A 27,052-nucleotide genomic window follows, 5' to 3' on the forward strand; every position below is an offset into this window, starting at 1 on the left:
AAAACAAGTCCGGCAAGATATCTCTGTGCTCATGTTATTGTTTTCGTTCCTCCATAATACACGCATTCAGCCAAATGACACTCACACCTTTACCAGTGCGGTTGATTAGACGCTGAACTCTTTCTTCTGTCTCCCCCGAGGGCTGCCTTGTTTTCATTCTTCTGCGTCTGCTCTTTGTCTCCTCAGGTCCCGCTGCAGGTGCATTTTTTGTCGAGAAAAAGGCTGTGCATGTCTTCTGCTCAGCAAGCTAAGTGACACAATGCGCTCACAGACCCACAGGATCCAGGATAATCACATCACTGGGGTATGACTGTGTAGTTTGATTGAGTGCGACATGTGACGTGAACCTGGCACGTCTAGTATTGGACTCAACTGGCCAGGTTTGATGACATCATGGGACATGTTTGGGCCTTGTTGACTCTGGTCCAATTCCCAGTTTGGACCAGACAGAAAATACGTCCACACTCTCCACCACCTGCACCCAGCCCCACATCCCCCACGCATAACACACTCTTTACCTTTGGGTAGAGATGTGTCAAAGTATTAGTGTCCATGCAAACACACACCCACACACAGGTCTTCCAGTCTGTCACCTATCCTGTCACAGAAGGTGTGTCCGCCAAGGGCATACACTGCTGTTGACCGAGCTGAGTCAGCCAACAGATATTCCTAGGTTGGTGGGTGACTGGATCAAATCAACACAGTAAGCCCCCAACCCCCGCACCCCCAAGGTTGTCATGTTTGTCAACAACAGGTGAACGTTCAAATTGAGCACTCAGCCGAGATGAGCACCATGCAGAAATGTGGAGACAGGGAGGGGGTGATGTTGAATAAGGTGATTTTCTCCTTCTTGTTGTTCAGATATACCACATGTGTAATAACACTGCTCGGCCCCCACTCCCCTCTCCATGCAAGCTCCTCCCCCCATCCTAGAGGACAGGCTAGTTGACCCAGGAGGAGGAGGGAAAAGGGGGAGGGGAGACAGGGAGAGGGCGGAGAGAGAGGGAGAGGGGGAAGGAAGGGACGGCATGTGCGGACAGAGCTCAAATTCACTTCTGTCGGTGTGTAGAGGCACACTGAGCCAGAGGAGAGAGAGAGGACACACACACAGAGAGAGGCAGCCTGCTGGAAACACATGGACAACTAATGGATTATCCTGACACACACTTGTGAAGTACCAGACCGCACGGACATACCGCCAACCACAGAGGGCAAGCACAGGTAGAGAACTTACAACTTCAGATTCTCAGACCTAATGCACTGCGCCACAGAGATAGAGAGAGGCATGTTTTAAATCTCCCATCTGAATAAGACAACACGTTGATTTTTTTGGCACAAACTTATGCACACGCAATGAAGAGATGTATGCCAAGCAATCAGTGGAAACAAGGATGTGATTTCTTTCTGACACATGTTGTGTCCCAGCAGTGAAGATCAGATCTCAATCAAGTAAGAGCGGGTCATAAACCAGTCGTTTCATTCCAAATTTCTCACCCAAGTTCTATTTCCATTCTAGACACTTCTATTGGATCTACATTTACATATTGTGTACGTCATTGCTTGTTTTTAGAGTATAATTGTGGATTTTAATAAACATTTACCAGGTGTTAGTTGACACTCAGTGTCACACCACATTTTCATAATGACTTTGCATAATGCCACAGAGAAGGTAAACTGACTTTCTTGTTGTGCGCTGAGGGATCACGTGCAGCAGATGAATGCTCAGAGATGCGTGGTGATTCTGGGGAGGCGTATATAGGAGTTTACATCCAAATCAACACACAGGACAGAGTCCTAGTTTACTGACACGTTCAAGGTTAGAGTGTGTAAGGTTTCCGGAGGGAAGGTCCAGGATAATGGTCATGGTGGGAGCAGGAATCCGCTGCAGAAGTGGTTTTGTGCTGAATGGAGGGTAATGACTTGTCTCCCTCCGCGCCGTAGAGAAACCGAGAGGAGAGGATACGCGTGAGGGGGGGCTGACAATGCACTGACAAAAAGGTAAGACAAGACAAGGAGTGTGTGTTGCTGTTTGTGTGTGTGTGTGTGTGTGTGTGTGTGTATGTGTGTGTTACTACGCGTATTTGTGGATCTGTGTGTGTCATTGCCCAAAATTTTGTGTGTTTATTAACATTGTACTGATGATCTGAGCAGTGATGATAAATTGTGATTGGTACACACTGGCTGTTGTATTCCATTTACACAAGCACAATACATACAAAGACATTCTGATGGCATCCGTTTATATAATACGTTTTTCTCAATCAAAGTTGTGGAATATCTATTTGTGATATAATTATGATAACAATACCTGACATTTTGACTGAAAGTTCTACATTTTAGCTTTCCAGGTTTATATATTTTTGTGATTTTGGAATGCATCCTATTTCAGAAGAAAAACACATTCTGTTGAAATTGCTTCAGTGATTGTGCATGTTAGTTTCCATCAACTAAATTATCATCATGCTTCTACTTTGTTTCTTCTGAGTCTGTAGACCGGAATTAATCTTTACCAGAAAAGTGTGTGTGTGGATTTGACCATATCAGTTGCAAACAGGAATGAGAGACAGCATGGCTGAGTGTTGGGCAGAGTTCCGTTCTGGCCAGTAAGGTCACTTTGGTCAGGATACCACTCAAAGAGGATACGGCATTCTTCTGTGTATTCTTTTTTTCTGTGACGTCAAAACAACTGGCTTGTGTTTTCTGATACAGTTTTCAGAACGTACGGGAAGTCAGTGTATGGGTTAATGATATACCGTTTTTGAAGAAAAACAGCGAACGGTTTGGGTAGACGCTTTATCAGTTAGACTAAGGACTTGGACCCTCCAGCCTGTCTATTGTGGAAATAGGCGAGGTGACCGCGTGCGTGCGTGGTGCCAGCCTGCATCGACAATGGCTCAAGGCATGTTCCCTCACTACATACTCAAGTGGCCGCACACACGAGTGTCATTGAAATGCGGGCGAGTGAGTAATGACTGTTTCACTGTGCGCAATGAGGTGTGGTTGCCGCGATTAACATTTAATGGGATGTTTTGGCAAGAAAGAACAAAGTGTTTACCTGCAATACTGCGCGTGACACGGGCTGAAAGTCAGCCGGGCAGGTCGATCAATGCGTTCACGTGTACAGATTTGACTTTTAAAGAGTTGAGACAATTACTTTTATGCATTGGCAATGGATATGGATCGAATAATCATTTGTATTTAAATATGAATCGTTCGGCACTTTCACAATACGTGAGTCAGTTTACAGTAATACGTTTGTGTGGTAATGGAGGTGACAGACCATCACTGATAGCGACCTCATCCCTGTCTTCTTCACAATGCTGAGGCTATAGGGGAATGATAGTGCCAAAGTCTTTGGCACTGGATGGTTGAATTACCCACGGTTGAATTAGATGGTATGGATTGGAATGTAAATAAAATCTTTTCACAAAACGCTGCACACAGCTGCTCCATGTCTCGGTTCACAATACAACATGGCATGATCTAATGCTTGAGTCATGCATTTATTTTCAGTTGGGCTGATTGGATTGCACTGTGATCCCCCTTGTCTCTCTACTCAAGCCAGATTTGGTTTAATGAGCCAAGTAACTCACATGAAAATGAATCATTAGCAGCTTGGTTGGTGTGTTTAGCAACAACAGTTTCCTGAGTTGAATGTATGCTTTAATCCCTATTAATGAGATACGGAGAGAGAGAGAGATAGAGTGAGGGGAAGGCGAGGCAAAGGGAGAGAAAGAGAGAGCGAGGGAGTGGAGGATGCTGTGAGGAGTGGGGAGCGCCCCATTAGTCAGGCAAAGAGTCAGGCCTGGTCAAACAAGGTTTATAATAGAGACACAGACATGTGTGCGCTCTGGCTAATCCATGACAGTTGCTCCATTCATTTAGTCTGTTTTCCTAGAAGCCCTAGTTTCCCTCCATCACCTGCTGGTCTGCTGCTACGGCTCAGTCTAATATCAGGCCGCTGATTAGTCCCACTCTGCCAGCTTCTCCCCCACTTGTCTCATCCACGCTGGCACAGACGGCACTCGGAGCCAGGTCTCACAGCACATTTGGCAACAGTGGAGTGTAGGGGACGGATACTCCCAAGCATGAAGAGAAGAAAGGGGAGATGGTAGTGAGAGATGAAATGGGCCGATGTCAAGTTCTTCCCATCATGTTAACTGACTCTCTGAGACCTGTTGTGATCCCGAAGACACGGGGCACGTAACCGTGTCCTACAGCGAGAACGGAGCGAGGCAAGCAAAAAGAGGAGGGAGGGAGGGAGGGAGGGAGGGAGGGAGGGAGGGAGGGAGGGAGGGAGGGAGGGAGAGAGAGAGAGACAGAGAGAGAGAGAGAGAGAGAGAGAGAGAGAGAGAGAGAGAGAGAGAGAGAGAGAGAGAGAGAGAAAGAGGGAGGAGGGAGGGAGGGAGGGAGGGAGGGAGGGAGGGAGGGAGGGAGGGAGGGAGGGAGGGAGGGAAAATGAATGGTTGCTGATTTGAAGTGAGTGAGGAATTCAGTCGTTCATTAATCTGACTGAAAGGCTCAGAGGTAAAGAGTACCCACCTACTTCAGTTACTCACTACAGGGAATGTGTACTTCTCATTTCACAGAGTATGACAGGATAATTTGTACGGTACATATACTGTGTGGTGAACGGGAGTGCTTATGTTTTGGCAGTGTGGCCAAATTGGATTAACTTCATTGACACGTCTAACTCCTGGTGAGGCTCCATTCATCAGAGGTCAGATTTAAAGAGCTGCACCATGATCCACAAAGCCCCACAATATTGTTTAACTCTGTAACAAAACAGAACTCCGTCTGCACTCTTTACACTTACAATACCTTGCCAAGGTTTGCAAACTTTTGGCTGGGTTTTCTCAAGTCAGACCACAAGACTCATTAAAAGATCATCAATTTGGGATTTTGGACCCATATGCAAAACAACCCTGGAACAGGTTTGGGGGATAATTCCAATATGTCCTCTAGAGCTGAGGGAACAAGGGAGCATTTTGTAATTCCTGGTATGAGCTTTTGAGGAAATGGCAGTCATCTTGAGAGTCACTTGAGAGATAGTGTTTGTTGCGGTGATCACGTCGAAGTTTAGGAAACTTCTGGAATAGTTGCCAATTTAAGCTCAAGACTTTATAAGTAACTGCTAAAGGCCACTGCATCTTGACGGATCCTGTGCTCCTAGCAATTGGCAGTGTGCCCTCAGGACCTGGAGGGTGGTCAGAACTGTGGATACACTAATAGACTAATAAAGGTTATATTTATCTCACCACCTCTAAACCCATTACCACCATGACGCGCTAAGTCATAAATTTCCAGGGTGATCAAGCACACCACCGCTGAGAGTGTTGTTGTCAAGGGGCCTGCTGTGGAGGTCGATCTTTAAGTCATTGCTCAAGAACTGATTGAAACCCCAGTGTTGGTGTTTGTGCTGTTAATGTAGCAGGTGTTGGTGTTTGCACGGTGTGAGGATGTGTTTTTTTTTATATTGTCCAAACAACCAACACTATTCCACTAGGTTTAAAGGAATAAAGGTAAACTGAACAGTGTATTCATATTAATATGCTCATTTGCAGTTATTTTAGTATATGGGTTAAATCAGAGCAAGAATGGTCAATGAAATAGATATTTTATATCAATGTAAATGAATTAAATCAATTACAAGCATGTTACAACATGAAGGTTTTACATCACACCTACTCTGCCATGATTATTGTAAATCCGGCAGAGAAAGACTAAGAGGTGAGGAAGGAGAAGGAGTAGGAGAAACCAGAGCTGACAAGCCTTCAGGAGATTAAGAATCTAGAGAACAATGCTTCATAATTCCCTTCACACCCAACTAGAACAACCAATCAGACCATATATTGACCAGTATCAACATATGACAAGCAATGCAACACTAAGTTACACAATGAGGTATGAGACCCATCAAGCAGAGATTTTGTCCAGCCACTCCAGTCTGGAGCATCTGAGAGGTCAGGGCCTGGGGGTCATCCGGTGTACAAGGTGTTCTAAGTCATCCCTTCTATCGCAGTTGTCTGAGTGACTTGTGAAGACGCAAGTCTGATGAGGTTAGATACGTTACAGTGTGGTCACAAGGACACACAACAACTACAGAGGAGGAGGCCCTAGAGGCCCGTAGGAGCACAAAGAAGCCTCTAATGATAATGATTAGATATAACTGGGCACAAGGGACCTCGAGTCCACACAAAGGGATGCCAAGAGATTCTCTGATTAAAAAGAGCTCAAAGCCATAATTTAAAAATGAGGGGAACGTCGGTAAATACAGACGATATCCAGGAGTTTACCCCCAAACCCTAGGCCGAATTAAAGTTAGGAAAAGTGTCTCAAACCCACATGTCCTAAGATGATACTCTAACCGTTTGGATTTCTCACCATCTAGGGCAATGTTTTGGTTTCCCAACATCTGGTGTTCCCTATGGATTCACACAGGGCAGGGCTGTCTTCTTGGAAAGAGACAGTTCTGCTCTGTTTCCCTCTTTCTCTCTGCTTCTATACCTGCCCGCTGAGCAGTGGGTAGATACAGCTGGGTTGTCATGCATTCATCTCACACATTCCACTGGCAAAGCCAGCATGCAACACTTCAGAATAAAACGTGATCTTGGACATAAGCTACGTTCTGCTTTTTCTCCTTACTTACCAGGCACAAAACACGCTATAAGAACTAGTCCAGCAAACTGACCACAACATGCCGAGAACAAGGGAGACTGTTCTAGGTTGTGTTAGTCACACCAAATCAGGTGCGTCTGTTTCCCCTGTTTGAGGAAGATATCACGTGCACATTTAACAACTGTTCTCTGATATGATATGCAGACACGCAGTTATTGCCTGATATTGACTTTCTCAATCAGGAGTCCTTCACCACACTAATGTAGCAGCACACCGTCCTCCGTTTGACTCTGGATGCTTGTCCCATGTCTGTCTTATCACCCATCCTTCAACACCTCCCCTGTGTTTCTGTGAAGAAGTTTCCGGGTGGTTTTCCTCAGCTGCCCTCACCCTTCCCTCAACACTCCTCCTTCTCTCTCAACCCCCTCTTCCTTTCTTCTTCTCCCTCCATCTCTCCCGCCCTCCTCGGCCTGTTTATTTGGCCAAGGGGGCTCCTCCAACTCCCACGACTCTGTTTCTCAAATTGTCAGTTTCATTCATATCCATTCTATTGACTTTTGTGCTATTTATTTATAACGGGAGCCAAATAAACATGATTTTATTGGGATCAGGGCAGAACAGGAAAGAATGCACACACATACAAGGAAGTGAGTGAGGCAGAGAACGAGGGGGGGATGAGGAATGTATGGGGGTAAGTGAGGGATGAGAAAGAGATTATGAGAGCGAAGGTGAAGGAGTAAGAGTGGTGGGATAAAAAGGAAAGCTGTCAAATCAACTTTGGAAAAGTATGAGAACAATAACAAACTGGTCAGGACTTGCGTCAAAGAAGAAGGAGAGAAGCGGCGCTGTCACACTCTTTACTGAACCACGTGATGAAAATTGGGCTAGATTACATAAAGCATATATTTCATGTTTGTTCAATCTGCCTTTCAAAACATGAACTGATTATCCATGTACGTATTATTTTTAAATGGAAAAGTCTAGCAGAGGCATAAATCTAAAAATACCTCCCCTAAAAATGTTCATAGTGATGTCTAGGATGATTTCTGCAAATTTTGCCAAAAGGTGCCCTTCTAATTTCTCCTCGTTCTCTGTCCCAGTGGAGCTTAGATGCTTATGTGGCTGCTTAGCCAAGCAAAATACATAGGATGCTCAGCCAAGTGTTGACTTTGGAAAAGTTAGGGTTGACAGAAGAACTGGTAAAAATACTGAACAGTAAAGACAAAGATGGTTGGGAGCAGAAAATGTGGGCCCTAAGTCAACCTGTCTAACAAATTGAAGGGCAATCAAAGATCATTTAATAAAAATGGAATTATCAACACTAACAGCTCTAGTTTGTTTATGATCTGAGGAACATGTTTGTTTTGTTGCGACCGAACAGCTGGGCTTCAGACTCCATGGACGAGACACACTGCTTCCGCCAGGACCTCCTGATGCAGTCTTCCTGCCAAACACAAACATGTGAGACTTTATTATCTTAGGAGGATTCTGTCTCTCTGCAGGCATGGAAACCATCTCTGGAGAAACGGGTTGGGATGGAACAGCCCACTCCTCTCTGGTGACGACAGGAAGGACTAACGTCACTTCCTCTTCCCTTTACTCGGCGGACTTTGCCTCCTTCAACAGCTCCCATGGTGGGGGGTCTTACTTCTGGATCATCCCTGAAAATGCCTCGGCCACCCCTCCTCACACCATGCCTCAGCCCAGGGTGCGTGACCTGGGCTTGGCCCGGGCTGAGATCGGGGTGCTGGGGCTGGTGCTGGCCTTAACCACCCTGGGGAATGGCTTTGTGCTGTGGGTGTTGTTAAGGAGGAAGAAGCAGAATGCTCCCATGCACCTGTTCATGGTCAACCTTTGTGTGGCCGACCTGGTGGTGGCGCTGTTCCAGGTGAGCATTTCAGTTGCTAGGCACTGCGTTTACATCAACAACACTGACTCATGAAATTAACAATACTGTCTTGGAGACAAAGATGGCAGATCAAAATTAACCATTCTGTCCATTGTTACTTGTTTGCCAAGGGCAACGGTGATAGTAGGTATGAGTCAACTATTCCAAACTTGAGGCTTTACAAGACCTATAGGGCTTTATAATCAAGCACAAAAGCAAGGGTTAGACACTGTGGGTCAAATACCAAAGCAATACACACAGGTGTATGTGCTGCTAATATCAAAGAAGGTCAACAAAGGTTACCGGTGAGCTCCCGCTCCAATAGTACCTGTTAATGCTGATAAGCAGTGTCATGGATGGAGCAGGAAAGGTTGTCAGCATTAAATATTTAGGACGCTTGATTGGTTGTGTACGACGTATGGCTGCTGAAACATGAGCTCCAGTAGCAAGTTTTTGAACATGCTGAGAAGAACGGCTTTACCTGCTTGACAATTCATGTCATGCTGACAACCTTTCCTGCTTTAACAGATACTATTGGAGCAGGATCTCCCCGGTAACCTTTGTTGACCATCTTTGATATTAGCAGCACAGACACCTGTGTGCCATCTTAGTGAGAAAATAATAATTGGCAACGTTGGAAATCAGAGCATTTGTTGCTTGTTCAATTTCTCTGTGGTCCACCTAGCCTTGCCCTCTTCTGTCTCCTCGCTAACCCTCTCCCATGTCCGTCCTTCAGGTTCTTCCCCAGCTGGTGTGGGATATCACAGAAAGGTTCCAAGGGCCTGACATACTCTGTCGATCCGTCAAGTACCTTCAGATCGTGGGCATGTTCGCCTCATCGTACATGATTGTAGCCATGACGGTGGACAGACACCATGCCATCTGCTGCCCACTGCAGGCCTACCGCGGGGGGGCAGTTTCCCGCTGGAACACCCCCGTTATGGTGGCCTGGGGTCTGGCCCTGGTCCTCAGCATACCACAGGTGGGCACAGATGCCAGGCTGGCGCAGGAAATGAGCTTGGTGGGGCATTCATGGTCTCTGATCCTTGGAACAAGCTCAATAGGCTCCACGCTGGGCTGTGTTCAAACTGTGACATCATTAAGGGGGTTAGGTGTCGAGTCTGCTGTGTCGTCAGGATAGTTGGTGGATGGAAAATGTGAAGGGAAAAAAATGGTCCTGACCCCCTGCGCGTCTCCTGTCTGTCAGGTGTTCATCTTCTCCAGGTCGGAGGTGTCTCCGGGAGAGTTTGAGTGCTGGGGTCACTTTGCAGAACCATGGGGGCTCAAGGCCTACGTCACCTGGATGACTGTAGCAGTGTTCCTGCTGCCTGCCTTGATCATCACCATCTGCCAGGTAAGACCGTCTGCATTCTCAGCCTCAGGCACAAGGGAAGTTGGACTGCAGATCTAGTGATGTACACAACGAGCCACAGGCTTCGACTTGGACATGAGGGGCGTGAATACAATGCGGTTTGTTCTGAAGGAGCGGTATTTGGCATTGTTCAATAAGCTGCAGGGGACTTTGCTATCGTGCGGCTGGGGCCGTGCAGCATCCCGTGGAGGATAGACATTCTGAGCCGCCTCTCTTCGGCCAGAGCTGCTCTATTTAAGGAAAGATATTTCCAGGGTCCAGCTATTTCCCCTAATTAAAACAGCATCGCTGGCTACTGCTGGGCTACTGCTGGGCCTGCTGGTCAGGAAATCTGCCCTTCTTGAGGACCCTGCCAGAAATGTGGCCAGTCCCATAGGGTTTTAGCACCTTTTTTATTCGTCACGTGATTTTCACCGTTGTTCCATGTTTGACCTCCTTAGACTGCTTACGAAAGATTCAGCGAAGACCCAGTTTCCATCTGGAGTCATGTGGTTCTTCAGCGCTAGAATCTGGGTCTTGTCCTTCACAAATTCAACAAGCAACATCTTTGACTAAGACGAACCGATTACAAAACATGTCCTGGTTGGGTGTATTGTCCTGACATGCAGGTGGTTTTGATTCGATCTGCAATGATTGATTGATGGCGACCTCCTCCCTTTCCAGATAAGGATCTTCCGGGAGATCCACAACAACATCTACCTGAAATCGGAGAGAGTTGTGTCGGCGGAGCTCAAGAAGAACGCCGTCTTCTTCCGTTTCCACAGTGTCAAGAAGAAGGAGGAGCGAGCGCGGGAAAGGGGGAGGGGGGGCTGCGGAGGGGGCAGGGAGGGCAGAGGGGGCCTGCTGTTGAAAACGATGAACAGCAACCCCTCCGGCTGCCACAGTGGCGTCGACCACGCGGCACAACAGCAGCCCTTTTGCCCCCCGGAGAACCTGCACGCCAGCCCTGGGCCAGGAGACGGCAGGCAGGAAGGTGCCTCTGCCCTGCCTTGTGACTGCTCACACGGGCCGAGCACTGGCTGCTACTGCCAGTCCTTCAGCTCCTACGAGCTGCCTCGGGGCTCCGTGACGCACGCCTCCCTGGAGTACCCGCCGCCCCTGGCGCCCCCGCCGCCCGGCATCTCCAAGGCCATGTCCAAGACGGTGAGGATGACGCTGGTCATCGTGCTGGTCTACACCGTCTGCTGGTCGCCGTTCTTCATCGTCCAGCTGTGGGCCGCCTGGGACCCCAACCCCCCGGACCAAGGTTCCAAACACACCCCTCCCATTTGTGCATGACTGGCGCAAGCCATCTGACAGCTTAACTGACAAGATTTAAGCTTCACTGTTAGTCCAGCTGTCCACCGGTCACTCCATACACAATACGTGACTAACAGTTACAATAACAAAGTCATGGACACAATGAAGAATTGTTGAGAGGTGAAAGCAATTACTCAGCCATCTTGTTGTTTCCTAAACATTTCACTTCTGTTCCATGAATGGATACAGTTTTCCCTTTTTGGTATCTATATTTGGAAAGACACCATCTGTTGATGCCAGAGAGTTGCTGGCAGCTTGTAATAAAAGCAGAGCAGATTAGTAAGTCAGGCCATTGAAGACAGAAGGGACGTCCTACAGTCCTTTTATCTGAAACTCTGAATTCTTCGATGCCAGTAAATAACCTGTTTGTCTCCTGCTGCTTAGTGTCCTCACCAGATGTGGATATTTCATCAACAATAACCTTTGCCAGCAGCTCACACACTGTTGCCATACACACACACAGTTCAAACAAACGCGCCACACACAAGCACAGACAATATATCTAATTATTATCAGCTGTTATAGTCTGTTCCCAATTGGAGCTCCCTTTGCAATCCGAAATTGGCAATAGCACAGGCAGCGTCCTATTCATTTCATAAAAATCTAATTTAGAAAACAAGAATGCGCCAAAAAGAAAAATAAGTAGAGGAAGGAAGAGAAGGGAAATTGATGACCTCTGTAATCATTCCAGAGGTAAATAAACCTGGAGTGTCGTAAACTGCTTTGTTCCGTGCCGAATTACAGGCATTCATTTTTCTCATGGTTAGTAAAAAGGAGGGGATATCCATGACCTACGCTCCTCCATCTATCTGCCCTTCACACTCACGCCACCATCACTCTTCCCAGTAATTCACCAGGACTACTGCTGCTGTGTTTGTTCTGGTACCGTCTCCCACTGGCTGACTTATGACCGTGTGTGTGTCTGTGTGTGTGTGTGTGTGTATGCTGGTGTGTCCTCTACCTGCAGGCATAGCCTTCACCATCCTGATGCTGTTGGCCAGTCTGAACTCCTGCACCAATCCCTGGATCTACACAGCCTTCTCCAGCAGTGTGTCTCTGGAGCTCCAAGCCCTGCTGCGCTGCAGGCCGAGGCCCCCGCGAAGGGGCTCCCTCCCCGACGACTCCACCACCACACACACCTCCACCAAGGACAGCCTGTACTGACAGATCCCCAAGGGATTGACATTTGACACACACGCACATGCTCAGAGAAACGCACACACGAGGACAGCTTGTGGAGGACACGTACGCACACGAGGACAGCTTGTGGATGACACGTGCACACACGAGGACAGCTTGTGGATGACACGTACACACACGAGGACAGCTTGTGGAGGATACGTACACACACGAGGACAGCTTGTTGATGACACGTACACACATGAGGACAGCTTGTGGATGACACGTACACACACGAGGACAACTTGTGGATGACACGTATACACATGAGGACAGCTTGTGGATGACTCGTACGCACACGAGGACAGCTTGTGGATGACTCGTACGCACACGAGGACAGCTTGTGGATGACACATACACACACGAGGACAGCTTGTGGATGACACGTACGCACACAAGGACAGCTTGTGGATGACACGCACACACATGAGGACAGCTTGTGGATGACACGTACACACACGAGGACAGCTTGTGGATGACTCGTACGCACACAAGGACAGCTTGTGGATGACACGCACACACACGAGGACAGCTTGTGGATGACACGTACGCACACAAGGACAGCTTGTGGATGACACGTACACACATGAGGACAGCTTGTGGATTACTCGTACGCACACGAGGACAGCTTGTGGATGACTCGTACGCACACAAGGACAGCTTGTGGATGACACGTACGCACACGAGGACAGCTTGTGGATGACACGTACGCACACGAGGACAGCTTGTGGATGACACGTACGCACACGAGGACAGCTTGTGGATGACACGTACGCACACTGCGCCACTGCTGCCCCTGGAGAACAGCCTCGACAGACTCTTGCCAGGAAGCTCTCGACGACAAGGGGACAGCTGTGTCATCGTTGTCTGGGGCTCCCGTATCCAGCATCACCTGTCTCCAAGGCCTTTCTCCCGTGGGAAGGCGGGAGCCTGGGTGTCAGCACCACACAATGAAGCACCTAGCAGGCATCGACGCACGGATCAGACCCAGCACTCCTGTTGAAATGCCCAGTGGACTGAGATACTGACTAACACTCTGCGCCTAACATACTGACCACCCCCCCCTCTCTCCAAAAAGAAGAACTGGAGCTTCTGTACTCTCTCTTGAGCTGTAAATCTGTTTACCTCATGGGATCGGAACGGACGGGGCCGTAATGGACTGGCTGACTGCATGCCTAATGCATAGAGCAGAGTGGCAAGCAGGCAGTACTCTGAGACAACAAAGCCATGGGCTCAGGGAGAGGCGAGAGAGAGAGAGAGAGAGAGAGAGAGAGAGAGAGAGAGAGAGAGAGAGAGAGAGAGAGAGAGAGAGAGACTGAGAGAGAGAGAGAGAGAGAGAGAGACTGAGAGAGAGAGAGAGAGAGAGAGAGAGAGAGAGAGAGAGAGAGAGAGAGAGAGAGAGAGAGAGAGAGAGAGAGAGGGAGAGGGGTGGGGGCACAGAGCTGGGCTTGGACTGAGAACAGACATGAGGATGACATGGATGTTACAGCTGTGAGAGTCTCTGGGAGTGGGAGTCACTGGGAGCTAAAGCTAATATTCAGAGGGAATTCTTAGTCAAATCAAAGCAAGTGGCTTATAAATGAATGCCTGAGGTGGAATTCATATATACCCAGGAGAGGAATCCAGTTTCCAAGAACAATGGCAACTTGTGAAGAGCACAGGAAAAGGAGAAACAATCTCAAGTGATGCAGTGCACCAGACTGAGAGCTGAATCTGAACACTGTGGAGAAACAGACACGCGAGGATGTTCAGGGCAGAGCTGCAGAGAGAGAGAGAGAGAGAGAGAGAGGGGGGGGGGACGACACACGTTACAACACATTCAACTGTGTCGAGGTTGTAAACAATAAGCTGGCATATAAAGACCGTGTTGCATTTCAAACACATGCATCGCAAACCACTCCAGTCCCTCATGGAATCATACGGTAATTCATGGTTCACAGGTGGGACACGAGACATGTTCACACGCTCAACTGGAGCAACATCAGGGGAGAGGAAGATATCTATGTATGTATTTAACCAACAACTACAGTCTCATGGCTTCACAGTGTCACTTTCTAACTTCACACAAGAAACAAGTCTGAGAGCAGACAGAGTTCTGAACTAAGTGTTGTAACCAGGAATCCAGACAGCCAGGACATTTGTAACAGAAAATCCATGCATTCCATAAGTCAATGAACATTGTAAAATATATTTATTAAAAAGATGAACATGAGACACAACATGACCATTATTAAAGAAAATTATATAAAGTGATGTTGATTGTAATATGTATCATAAATTGCAATTATTCAGACATTTCTTGTGAAATCGTTACTCACCAAAGATGTTATGCTATCTCTATGTACTGTTCACAGTTACATGATAATAACTACTTTCAGGTCTTATCAATGCAGGTAGCAGAGGATCCACACCAGAGCTTGTGGTATTTAGTCATGTGAGTTATATTATGAACCTTTGGTTGAAAAGATCATTTTTTTTCTTTATTATAGAACAAAACATAAAATACGTTTCAGATTCAAGTCCCTGTCAAATTAAGTGCCTCTGTTGTGACTTAGAGTACGGAGATTAATTATGCATTATCTCCAGATGGGGAGTCTTTCTATACATTAAAATGACTCTGACTTAATCTAACCAGCTGACAGTGTGTCAGACCTGCAGTACAGCACCAGCGGAGCAGGGAAGCCATCTTTGTTATGTGGGTTATATTTATTACATGTATTATTATATGTATATGTATAATGACTAGTAGTTGGAACATTTTCTATATCATGTTACTGCCTTGTGTTCTGATAAACTGAATCTATATTTTCATTCTTGTACTTGAGAAATTCAGAAAAAGCTCCCTTAACTGTATGACAATGATAATAATCTGTTACATAGTTTTGTTGGATCATTATTGTACTTGGTACCAAATATGTATAACATTTGATTTTATATATATAAAATGTCACATTTTAGACATATATATATAGTTTTATATATATATATATATATAAAACTATATATATATATATATAAAACTATATATATATATATACACACAGTACTGTGCAGTACTGTGCAAAATTCCTAGGCACAGATAAAAACGTTTTCAAAGTAAAGCAAAAATGGTTTAAGGAATAATGAAGTAAAAAGACTAAACACAACCTCAACATTGCACTTTTATACTGCCACACAAATACAGAAGAAAAATAAATGAATATTTAAGACAATATTAGTATTAAAAAATGTGATGCCTTTGCACAGTACTATATGGTATATTGTATACATATAGTACTTACATACTATTGTAAAGAGTAGACATTTGACAAGGTGAATACATAGCAATCATACTTTCAGTATTTTAACCAGAAATGCTGAAATAACAAAGAATAGGTGTCTAAAGATTAATGTTGTACAGTGAAGGTTAGGTCTTAACTCTTTAACATTATTTCAGTGTTTGGATTTACCATTAACTTGATGTGTTTGGTGGATGCTGCTTCTTATAAACTAGAATCTGAATTTTTTTAGTTTTGTTTTTTCCTAAAATATCATTCATGGAATACATATGTTCCAACCATGCAGTATAGTGTTGATGCATTTTTCCATTGTCAGATGAGTACCAGGAAGTGAGAGGTCACCAGGGCCTTCTCCACACAAAGCTATGATCCATTGTTCAGCACTGAGTTATGAGCTGAATATATTCCCATCCTAGTACGGCCTTCACTTTACATCCATTAGTAGCTCACATGAACCACTAAATAATAGATAAAGCATGATTGTGAAGCATTTTTCCTGTCTACTTCCTTGTCTGTGTGGGGGACGACATAAACAGGCATTACTTATTATTTCAAACCGATCGCTGTTCCAGTCTCCAGTAATGAAGTAGAACAGGATCGATGGCGGTTGGTGGACAGGCCAGTGGCTCATTTTGTAAGTCAGGGTTAGGTTGGAGTCCAGAGGGCTGACATTGATGGCATCTGGGCTGAACCTGTGCTGACGTCTTCACTCAAGGTCACTTCTTCATTACTCTATGGGGGGAGGGGCTGCAGCGGCGGCCTGCCAGGACTGACCTTGTGACAGGGATATTAACCAAATAAATGACCTGCTGTGAGACTTCAGAGACGGGGCCGCAAAACAGGTGAACTTCTCCATTAAAATCAATTAGGGTCAGGTGCGGACCATGCTTGGCGGCCTTCTGAAGAGTCCAGACACCTCCGTTGGCCAGTACTAATATCTATCTGACTATCTGACTGTGGTTGCTGAACTAAGGCACAGACCTGAGGAAATGACTCTCACGGATACTAAGCTCATTCCGAGGCACTGGGGGGCGGGCAGAGCTAATCCCTGACCTTTGAGGTGTTGGCTTACAGATCTCCTCGCCTTAGCACATTACCGGATAGCATTGAGTACACTACAGCTCAATGATACAGTATTGGAGAAAAAACTAACAGTAAAATCCGTTTTTTTCCTCAGCCGCACCCCAATAAGAATAATAAGTCTTATTTAATTAACTGCTCTTCTCTCTCTTTCTTAATTTTTTAAGAGACGGATATTTAGAGTTTGTATTGGAGTAGAAGAACAGCTACAGATCCAATTTGTGTGTGTTTGTTTCATTCCAGGAAAAGTCCTCCCATCAAAGACATTTGCAAGGTCTACATTTATAACTATAGGTAGCCTTGTTATAACTATAGGTAGCCTTTTCACAACTATAGGTAGCCTTGTTATAACTTTAGGTAGCCTTGTTATAACTGCCACTGTTTGCAGCTTCATTTGATTCCAAATACATTTCACGTCATGAGTCAAAAATTCCCAAGCTTTTATATATAAAAGAAAATGTCCAGTTGGATCATGGTTCCAGTTTATTAGTACATCCTTTATTTGTTGCCATGACCATGAGTAAGTGTTTGCAAAGCTGATCCATTCAGGCCTTTACAAGAACCTGGTAACATGGTAAAAACTTTCATGTGGATAGACACCTGGAATATATATTTTTATGAGTGCTCTTTCAAAAGTTCTTTCCCATTTTTACAAGCAACAGTGGTCCACACGAAACGCATTTTCTTTCCTGAAATACAGTATGTGCCTGGTCTTGAAGGGTGTGCAAACACAAACACGTTTGTGTCATAACACCTGACACAAGGGTGTGAGGCAGAGAGAAATTCTACATTGATGCAGTAGGCGAGAGGAGATAGATGGGTTTGAGAAGAAACAAGAAACTGCTGCCATATAAGGTTCATTCTTGTCAGGCAATTGACTCCAGTAGCAAAGAGGATTAGAGGGGACTGAAAACAGCCAACAAGAAAACAGAAGATGGATAAATGTGTTTGGAGGAAAAGTAGAACTTGCTGTTTGTTTATACAGCTCAAACACAATCCAAAAGAGGGTTAGGGTGTTGGGGATGGAGAGATAAACATTCTCCACAATGTTACGATTCAGTGGTGCGACTTGGACCATCACTGTTGTTACAGTGTGAGCAAAGGAAATCACGGGTGAATGATCTGGGCGAGAGAAATGTCTTCCTGACTGCTGTTACAGTACAGCAGACGGCGTCCACTGTTGGGTTTGGAGCCCCAAAAAGTGCACCAAATGGGCTCAAAACACAAAGCCTCCAGTAGCCTCACACGGACGTTACTTCATGTGAGAATCATTTGCGAGACGCCTCTTTCCACTCTGCTGAGTCCGGCTAAGCCCAGTGGTGTCTGACCTCCCGGGACCATGGTTTACACCTCTGTCACTGCTGCTTTCTCTGCCTCGCAGCACATAGCCAATCCCCCCACACCCCCCCACCCACCTTCAGCTGCACTCACTGCCTTCGGTTCACCAAGCTCAGTCGATCATATACAAACAGTGCTATCGCTGTATTTCCTGCCATGCTTTTCCAAGAAATGTGCAGGTGTAAGCCTCAATGGTAACAATATACGTCAGGGTGTTTCCTCCCAGGTATTCAATTGATTACTCAATGTTGTCACGATGCAAATAACATGGAATGTCATCTTCAAAACAGTGTGAACAGAAATTCATAGATCCAGCAAAAACCTTGAAAACCCAAGAAGTGTAATCTGTTGTGTGATGGTACTGCCCCAGTTGGTGGGACACCGCTGGAGACAAATATAGCTGCTGTTAGTCCGGGGGGGCCCAGATACCAGACTGGGTGAAGTCACAGCACATGAAATATTCAAAATGAGTCAGTGTCTGTGTCTGAGTGTATATATACGTTACATTTTTTCTTCCCTCCATCCTTTCACTGTCTGTCCCAAACCACCCTGGGCTGTCAGAGGGACGGTCCAAACTCTGCTCTCTCGCACACATACACACATTTTTGCATTGTTTTGGAATTCACAACATTGTCACTATTACAGAGATAGCCATAACCATTAACGTGACATGAAAGGGGTTGACTATAGAGAGCCTAACTATTCAACTGTTGGGTGCAAGGAAAGTAAGAAACCTCACCTGTGAGGTTGTCACCTACATTGTGTAATGTAGTTGACTATATCATGTTACCCACACTTAGAACAGATAGTGTCATGGCAAGCAGTTTTGTAAACGAAGAGTGTGATGGTTTTTTCTGGACAGTAGCTGAAGGAGACTTTGACATCAAATCCGTAGATAATCCTGATTATGGCAACGTAACAGAAAGTGCTGAAAAAGAATGGCATGCTTCAGCCACAGTAAAAAAACACAGCAGCAGATGTGTAAGTTAGGTTGTGATACATTGACGGCAATATGTAATCCGTCTTGTGATAACTATGTAAGCATGCAGCCTGATATTTGAACTATACAGTGGACTACATACAATAGCCTTGACATACAGTCCAGTATGTCTGTTATAATGCGAGAGATGATGTGGAGAACATCATCAGTCGTCTCAGTGCTGCCACTCAGTGTCCAACTGGGAGTGCTGAAGAGGGCAGTGTTTGCAGTGTGTCCACCCCCTTACATTCAATGTGGAATTCAAGTTAGCAAAAGCAAAGTAAACCAGAAGCAAATGTACTTAACCTTAAACTATAGCAAACTTTCATCAGCCTGCTCAGACCACTTGAAATGTAGAGCATGCTCTCCTCTGCTATCTAGGTATGCCAGTCAAACAGTTATTTCTGCCCCCCTGAGCTTTCCCCAGAAGACAAAAATAACCTCCATTTCCATCCGGTGTGCTGGTGCCTCTTTTAAGTCCAGCGAGTGATCAGGTTTACTGGGGCAGTTTGTTTTATGAGTTTGTTTACTTCATAATGCCATGTTAACCAATTAAGGGATGTGCTGTTAAAAGATATGAGTTTATTAAAATGGATGTGAACCGGGTCTGACTAACATTCCTAACATCCCATCTCCCTACAGATAACCTGGTTCTCTAAAACTGAAGATCAAAATATACCAGATGTATGTTCTGCAAACTGCAATTCAGAAAAAGACTGACAGGGTTGTACAATGAATATGCTTTATGAGGGACACATTTTGTAAAAAAAAATATATATATAGTTGGGACTTCTTAGGTTATGATGGCCAAGTGGATCTTATTTTCATTCTAATTATAACGTTTTGATTGAGGAAAGGTAACTTATTATTTACAAAGTCCTCACAGCACAAATACCGTTTTTAACTATAGTTATAAAGGATGTCAGTATCAAATAAGGGCAAGTATGGGCTTGTAATTTATAGTCCATGTCATTACATGGCTCATTGAAGTGATGAAATTGCCCAGAAAATTACATTTGAGCAGTAGTTCTCAATGGAGTCAATTGTTGAACTTGCCTTGAACTGAACAAATACAATTTAATGCGGAGCCAGTCTGTCTGTGACTGACAATCACATGCACCATGACAAGGCCAAACATGGGGAGTAACAAACCGTTTATTCATTTGACCGAATAAATCTCCAATCACACAATGTTGGGCCTTGTTCGCAAGCAGATGCATCAAATCTGTACAAACCTTTTCTGGCCTTAAGGAGTCCGGGAAGGCTTAAGAATTGTACTACTCTCCTGAAGGTGTTATTAATCTACACTGTTAATGAAAAGACCACGCTACAGAAAAGGAGTGTGCATGAACGCTGATAGGCAAACACTGCTCTTGAAGGCCTCAAAGCCATATCTACATGTATCTGTCTAGGTCAGGATGAGTACCAAAAATTCTTGGCTTTCAGGCCTTGGTTATTCAAATACATTTGCACTCAAGTTTGTTTGTTTGTCTTCTTTCAGTTGGTTTACAACATGTTCTTCCGGATGTGAGAATTTCCCACAACTTTTTATGCAAAACAGATTGTTCCGTCATTTCACACAAATCAAACAGTCTGCGTACATTGTGTCTATGTACAGTGTACATTTTATCATTTTGAGTTTGTTTACAATGGTTCCCTCAGAATGTTACTTAAAAAAAATTCCACAATTAAAAAAACAAAACATTGGAATTGTCTGGAATTTCACACAAATAACACACAGTCAATCTTAAATCACATAGATGAGTGTGTGTGCATGTGAATTCAGTGTCCCTCAGTCACTCTGCATGAAGATACAAAAGTGTCAAACAAAACAAAAGGTGGCTTCAGATTCCTCTATGCCTGGATGGTGCTCTTGGTACTGAAGGCAAGGTAGTAGAAGAGGATGCCGATGAGGGCCGCCAGCACTTCAGTGGACACCCAGGGGCCATTCCATGCACCCTACACACACACACACACACACACACAATAACAACCATACTCATTAAAATAAACTCCTCCCATTGGGGTTCAATAAAGTGCTGCTCTGCTCAATTTCGAATATAAATAAAATAACCATAAATAACAATAAAACACAATGATAAATACTCTTTGCTAACATGGCGGCTTCAATAAGAGGCATCGCAATGCACAGGCAACAACAAAGAACTAAAAGTGAACTTCTCTGCTACATTTTCAAGTGGTGATCAGTGTTCATCTTTTTGCTTCAGACTCACCCTGTGATCCACATTGACAGAGAAGAGAGGCTGGATGGATGCTACATCTTCATTGTTCCTCTGGGCCTGAGACACACACATGAAAGATCAGTGAAAGGCTTTTGATTCACAATAACATAACAGCGATAAACAGGATCTGCTTAGTCACATGGCCTCGTGTGAGAGCATAAACCTACCTTCCGCAGGGAGCTGTAAGACTCCTCATCGAAGAATTTGACCTGGTATGTTCCGGAACTAGCTTGTTTGTGGGGAAGACTCCAAGACACCTGAGGATGTAAAAGAAAGATGGAGGACACAATGTTATGTTAACAGACTGCAAAAAATAAACATAAAACAGGCAACACATTGTTGTTGTCCTACCTGGTACTTTCCAACATCTTGGCCCCTGGTCACAGGGAACTGTCTTCCTTGGACATCAGCATACAGCGCCACACTCTGTCAAAAGGTGTGTGCATTAGCACTCATATTACATTACTTGGAGGCAAAAACCTACATTGGTCTTATCTATGATGTCTGGACTTTGGCCCTGTGCAGGCCTGCAGAGACATTACCCAGTACATCACCCTGTAGCTACATCTATATATATTACAGTGGAATGGTTGACAAGGCTAAAACAAAACTGGCAATGGCTACTTTATAGCTATCCCAAAAACCTTTGAACATTGACTTAAGTATTTTAAGGCATTGGATAATAGTGTTAATTATAATAAATGATCCTTTAGAGTGCATGATCAGGTGTGACTACCTGCGCTCCGTTGGCACAAGCCAAACTGAGCTCAACGATGAAGACGGACTCGGAGGAGATGACGGCATCCGAGGTTGTGTAGGCCGAGGGAGTGATCACAGGGTCTGTGCAGCTTTCAGCTATAACGCATTACCGGCTATTAATATTTTGTTCCTGCATACGATAACTTCAGCAAGATAGCTAGTATTGATGTAATAGAAACAGTCAATACATCAGGGCAAATTCATTAACATTATACCTACCTGGCTGGTCAAGAAAGATAGTTATGGCTATATTTCTACTTGCTAGCTATCTACTTAACAAACCTAGTTAAGTAGATAGCTAGCAAGTAATTAACAGCTAATCAGTCAGCTACAGAGCTAACTAGCAAGGTAGTTAGCTAATAAAATAAAGGACGCTTATAACAAGATTTAAAGTAGCTTTCTCTATTTCAATGAATTCGATATTGTTGATTTGCAGGCAAGCAGGCCCAGCTTGTGGTTAGTTAGCTTGCCTAGGGGATGAGCTAGTTCAGTTAACGCTAATTTACACGAAAGTATCAAGCTGGCAATCCCGGATCCGATCATTTATTTACTTACCAGAACAAGCGCAGACAAGAAGAGCAAGAAAGGCAGCTAATCTGATCATCATGAGTTTGCAAGGTGTTTCTCACAGCTTAGAATTAAGTATTTTGTTTTTCAGCTCCTCTGACACACGTCTACCTAAGAGAGAGAAGTCCACCTCAGCGCTGAGACCGGTGCGTTGTAATGACGTGTACTGAATCGGCGCAATGCATTATGGGAAAGAAGCAACACGTCGTCATCTTTTATTTATTTATTTATTTATTTATTTCGATTGAAATACAAACCAACAAACAATACCAAACACGATTTATACAAATATCAGAGTTTACATGGAAACAGTGGAACTTGGATTGTTATCATAGCGTTCAATACAGATTTTGTCTTTTAGTGTTTTTGGTAGTCTCAATGAAGATATAACGCTATAGGATTGGTCCTCCATAGATATAGGCCACTTCAAATTCAACAATAAAACATTTAACAACAGGGAATGAATTATCGCTTGTATATGTTATGAGGTGACACTTCATTTTCACGTGGTAAATTACATTTTTTGAAGATTTTCTCAAATGTTCACTGTACAGCCGTACACCATTCATTTAACGCAAACGCTAAATATAGACAATTTTTTTTGACACATACAGCTTTCCATACCGGAGTCGCGGACATTGATGCGCGTTCTCGCTAAGTCTGCAGGGTTTAGGATGGTCCGCCTGTCCCAATGTCAAATTGTTAAGTGAGTGAGGGCTCTCTCGCAGACATTTTGAACCCATTATGCACCCCTTTCGTAAGTCTGCATTTTGATAAGGGAACTGCCCACAGCGCTGTGACTTGAAACACACGTTGGGTTACCAAGGGAAGCCCGGAAACAAACCCGCCTCGAAGAAAGAAGAACGGTAAACAAACAAGCATGGAAGGAGCAATTAACCCTGCATTTACCATGGTTAGGAAAAAAAAGTTTACATGTAAGTTTAAACACAAAGCTCACTGATGGTTCATATAGCCAGAACTGTGGATAATTTGTCCTATGATGATAAATTTCAAATATGCATTCATGAGATTTGATCCAACATGACTATCTGTTCATAAACAGGGAGCAATCAACAAACCCTGCAATTCATTAATCTGCGGATGGAGCACGATGCTCAGTTTACTGGCCACAGAAAAGCATCTACTTATGGATTTGAGTAAGTATTCAGCAAGGAGGCCTACACTTTAGAAATGTTAGTTTGTGATTATGTAGCTAGAAACTATGTGGGTGTGTGTCATGTAAATGTCGTGCTCTGACAATACAATTAACGGGCCCCCAACTTTGCTTTGTGCTCAACAGTGTGGTCATAAAAGAGATGGGACTGGATGACAGTCTGACAAATGTCCAAGCAGCTAAGAAATGGGAAAACTTAAAGAAAAAGTATAGGGTGAAATCCTTTTTATCTATTATTTGATGACTGGCCCACTGTATCACATGTAGGCTATTTCTCTGTGGGTTTAGTTTACACTATGTTGAATCGTCATGAATTATCTGGCTACTTTCCTATTATCAGAAAGATTTGTAAAAATATGTAATATGTATTATTTTTGCACCTTTTACACAGGATCTGATACAACAAATGACCGGATCAGGGACGGAGGGTGAGGAGGTAACAGCTGCAAGCTGGCCTTTCTTCAAGGCAATGCACAAGGCTTTGGGGCAGAGGGACTCTATCAGGCCTCTGAATATCATCAAAACAGCTGTTGACTCAGATGTTGAAGAGGAGCCTGATGAGGTGGCCAGTACCTCTGCTCCAGGGCCATCCACTACCCTGCCTGAGGGTTCCAGGAGGCTCAAATCCCGAAAAAGAAAAAATGAGGTTATAGAGTACTTAAAGGAGTACACAGAAAGGCAGGAAAAGAGGCAGAGAGAGCTGGATGAAAGGGAAGAAGAGAGGGAAAATAAAAAGCAGGACCAAATAGACAAACTTATTTGCATCTTAGGGAAGTTGGTGGAAAAGCAGTAACCGTTTCATTTATTTGTTGGAATATTGTATGCATTATCAACCCTATGGATTGGTCAGTTACGATTTTATGAATTCCTGATTTAAAATGATGTTGTTTTATAGATTTGTTTCTTAAATCTGATTATGGTTTAAAGCTACATGACATTAAACATGAGTTGCTTTACATTCACCTCATAGTTCTTTGAATTGAGATTTCCAGAATGAAGCGTGAAAGGGTTTTGTGGTGCAAAACAAACGTGTGTTGTGATGTCATTCTTGAGTATCAAAACCTTTGGATCCATAACAAACAAGAATCACAGAAGGCAGTCATGTGGTTATTTGTCGCTTTAATCTCCACAAAGTCCAAATGTTTAACAAGTAGCACAGAAATGATTTATGGGGAAAATCCGGGTTGTTTTAGCTGGTATTGAATGTAAATTGAAGGGGATTTGACTCAGCCCAAACTAACATATCCATCTTCTGGCATGATCATGAACCCTTAAAAGGGGCTTGAGGGTGTGGACATGTAGGCACACAGCACATCCCTCATGTAGGCCCCACTCCTCTCCTGGAAGTCAAGTTCTTCAAGTGGAGCAGGGGCTCCTTCAGGCTGGAGGTCAGGTTCTTCAGGCTGGAGGTCAGGTTCTTCCAAGACATCTCCATGTGTAAGGCACACATTGTGTAGGAACGCACAGGCCAGGGAAACTTCTGAACAGAATTCGGGCCTAACCTCCACTGCCTTGCATAAGGTGGCCCGCCACCGTGCCTTCATGACTGCAAATGTCCTTTCAATTATGGACCAGGCCCTGCCATGATTTCCATTAAAGGGTTCCTGCATCCTCCCTTGTAATGGGTGTCTAAAAGGGGTTATAATTGGAATTGGAAGCTCAAGACAAGGGTAGCCTCCATCTCCCAATAGAAAATACCCAGGTGGGGGATACAGGGAATGGACATAAACAGGGCAGTTTCTTAAAATCTGTGTGTCATGTACTGAACCTCCATAACCAACACAAATGTCCAGAAATCTCCCAGATGAGTCACAGATGCCTTGAAGTTGAATGGAGTGAAACCGTTTGTAGTTCAAATAATCCAACTGGTTATGTTCAGGTGGTTTAATACGTATGTGACAGACATCTATGGCCCCCACAGCCTTATTGAAGGCCTTATGCCGTGCCAGCCGTCCAAATCCTCGGCCTACCTCTTCCAAGGTGTTTGGACTGGGGAACAAGATGACCTTAGACTTGCATCTGCGAATCTCCTTGGCAATTCTGTGCACAACTCTAAAAATGGTTGACTTTGGCACATCAAAAGCCCGTGCCGTTGACCGATAAGATGCCCCATGGGCCAGCCAATAAACAAAAATAAGTACCTCTAAATTATGTCCCCAGCCAAGATCCCTCTGCTGTTGCAAAATATTTAGCAGACCGTTGAAAGCCTGCCTCGACATCCTGAAATCACTCTTCATGTCTCGCTCCACATCCATGTACAGCCTGAGGACTGGCACATGGGTGTTCAGCCTGGCATATTGGGTGAGCTGGTTTGCCTACATTTACAAAGAAACACAACAAAGATTTAAGATGGTATATAGAACACATGGAATCAGACAAATGTAATCACCTTATTGCACACCTACTTATTCAACTATGAGTTTTTGCTTAATGATGCCGTTTTAATAAAAAAACATTTTTATTGACAAAGATCATAATTAATGACAATTACCTCTTGTCCATTCTGTGAGGCAAGAGCCTGCAAGATGTATTCATCAGGCAGTCGGGTCCTTAGGTGCCTTGGCCGCGGAGAAAGTAATAAACGTAAAATAAAAAGTCCTAAACCAACAATAGTGTGTAACATGTTTCAGCGTTGTCAAGATAACGTAATAATGCCGCGAACTGCTATCCCATTCCTATTTATAACATGTTGTGCACTTGCAGCCTCGTGCACTCAATCCCTTCTCAGGTGAAGTTGAGTAAATCTGTGAAGGTTCAGAGTTTAGGGGGGACATTGGGATTGGGTCTTCTTCTTTTTCTTGTCTTATGAGGCTCGCTTCGGGCTTTCCTGGTAACCCTGTGTTCCACGCCACAACCCTGTGAATTGTGAGTAGTTCCCTTACGCAAAGTCTGCAAAAATTTGGATTTACGAAAAGGGTTGCATAAAGGGCTCAAATGTCTGCGAGAGCCCTCGCGCACTTGACGATTTGATAGTGGGACAGCCCTAAATCCAACAGATTTAGCGAGAACGCGCCTCCAAATCCGTGAGTTACTACACGCATGACGAAGGAGTTACGTTTTAGAGCTACAGTAATAATGATATTTAAAAAATTAATTATATTATTAAAAACGATCGGCTTCTACCGGAGAAATCCTACCGAAGTGTGGGTCACTTCCGTTGTGCTGTGACTGTTGCATTTGTGTTTTGCAAAGCGTTGATTTGACACGTATTGGCCGCGGTAGTCTCAGAGACCAGCGTCAACCCGAGCTAGCAAACCGGAGATCTTGCAAGTATAACT

At 44.4% G+C, this 27,052-nt stretch overlaps 2 protein-coding genes and 1 long non-coding RNA gene across 5 annotated transcripts; 2 read left to right on the top strand and 1 right to left on the bottom strand.

The window, feature by feature from the left end:
• The first annotated feature begins 1,063 nt into the window (after positions 1-1,063).
• On the top strand, positions 1,064-15,861 carry avpr2aa (arginine vasopressin receptor 2a, duplicate a). Of its 3 annotated transcripts, XM_084679829.1 has the most exons (8): positions 1,064-1,221; positions 1,942-1,998; positions 6,653-6,749; positions 8,121-8,506; positions 9,243-9,488; positions 9,714-9,860; positions 10,542-11,124; positions 12,145-15,861. In XM_084679829.1, the coding sequence occupies exons 3-8, from the start codon at positions 6,698-6,700 to the stop codon at positions 12,339-12,341; spliced, it is 1,611 nt and encodes a 536-aa protein (XP_084535955.1). In that variant the 5' UTR covers positions 1,064-1,221; positions 1,942-1,998; positions 6,653-6,697; the 3' UTR covers positions 12,342-15,861. The 3 variants fall into 3 exon arrangements, with proteins under 3 accessions (XP_084535955.1, XP_084535957.1, XP_084535956.1); XM_084679831.1 differs by lacking the exon at positions 6,653-6,749 and having other exon boundaries at positions 8,000-8,506; XM_084679830.1 differs by lacking the exon at positions 6,653-6,749.
• Positions 15,862-20,168: 4,307 nt separating this feature from the next.
• Positions 20,169-22,754, bottom strand: ssr4 (signal sequence receptor, delta). The gene is made up of 6 exons (XM_084679362.1): positions 22,589-22,754; positions 22,011-22,129; positions 21,626-21,700; positions 21,442-21,531; positions 21,266-21,331; positions 20,169-20,990 (listed from the first exon to the last, which is right to left on the bottom strand). Exons 1-6 carry the CDS (start codon positions 22,638-22,640, stop codon positions 20,886-20,888), a joined length of 507 nt encoding a protein of 168 aa, XP_084535488.1. The 5' UTR covers positions 22,641-22,754; the 3' UTR covers positions 20,169-20,885.
• A 340-nt stretch (positions 22,755-23,094) lies between these two features.
• LOC146251693 (uncharacterized) lies at positions 23,095-24,736 on the top strand. Its single transcript, XR_014732012.1, has 5 exons — positions 23,095-23,109; positions 23,215-23,535; positions 23,664-23,757; positions 23,901-23,988; positions 24,166-24,736. It is a non-coding gene; the product is annotated as an uncharacterized LOC146251693 (long non-coding RNA).
• Positions 24,737-27,052: the final 2,316 nt, after the last annotated feature.

This window comes from Hypomesus nipponensis, chromosome 18 (genome assembly GCF_054491055.1).
Source record: "Hypomesus nipponensis isolate SF chromosome 18, ASM5449105v1, whole genome shotgun sequence".
Classification (NCBI taxonomy): Eukaryota; Metazoa; Chordata; class Actinopteri; order Osmeriformes; family Osmeridae; genus Hypomesus; species Hypomesus nipponensis.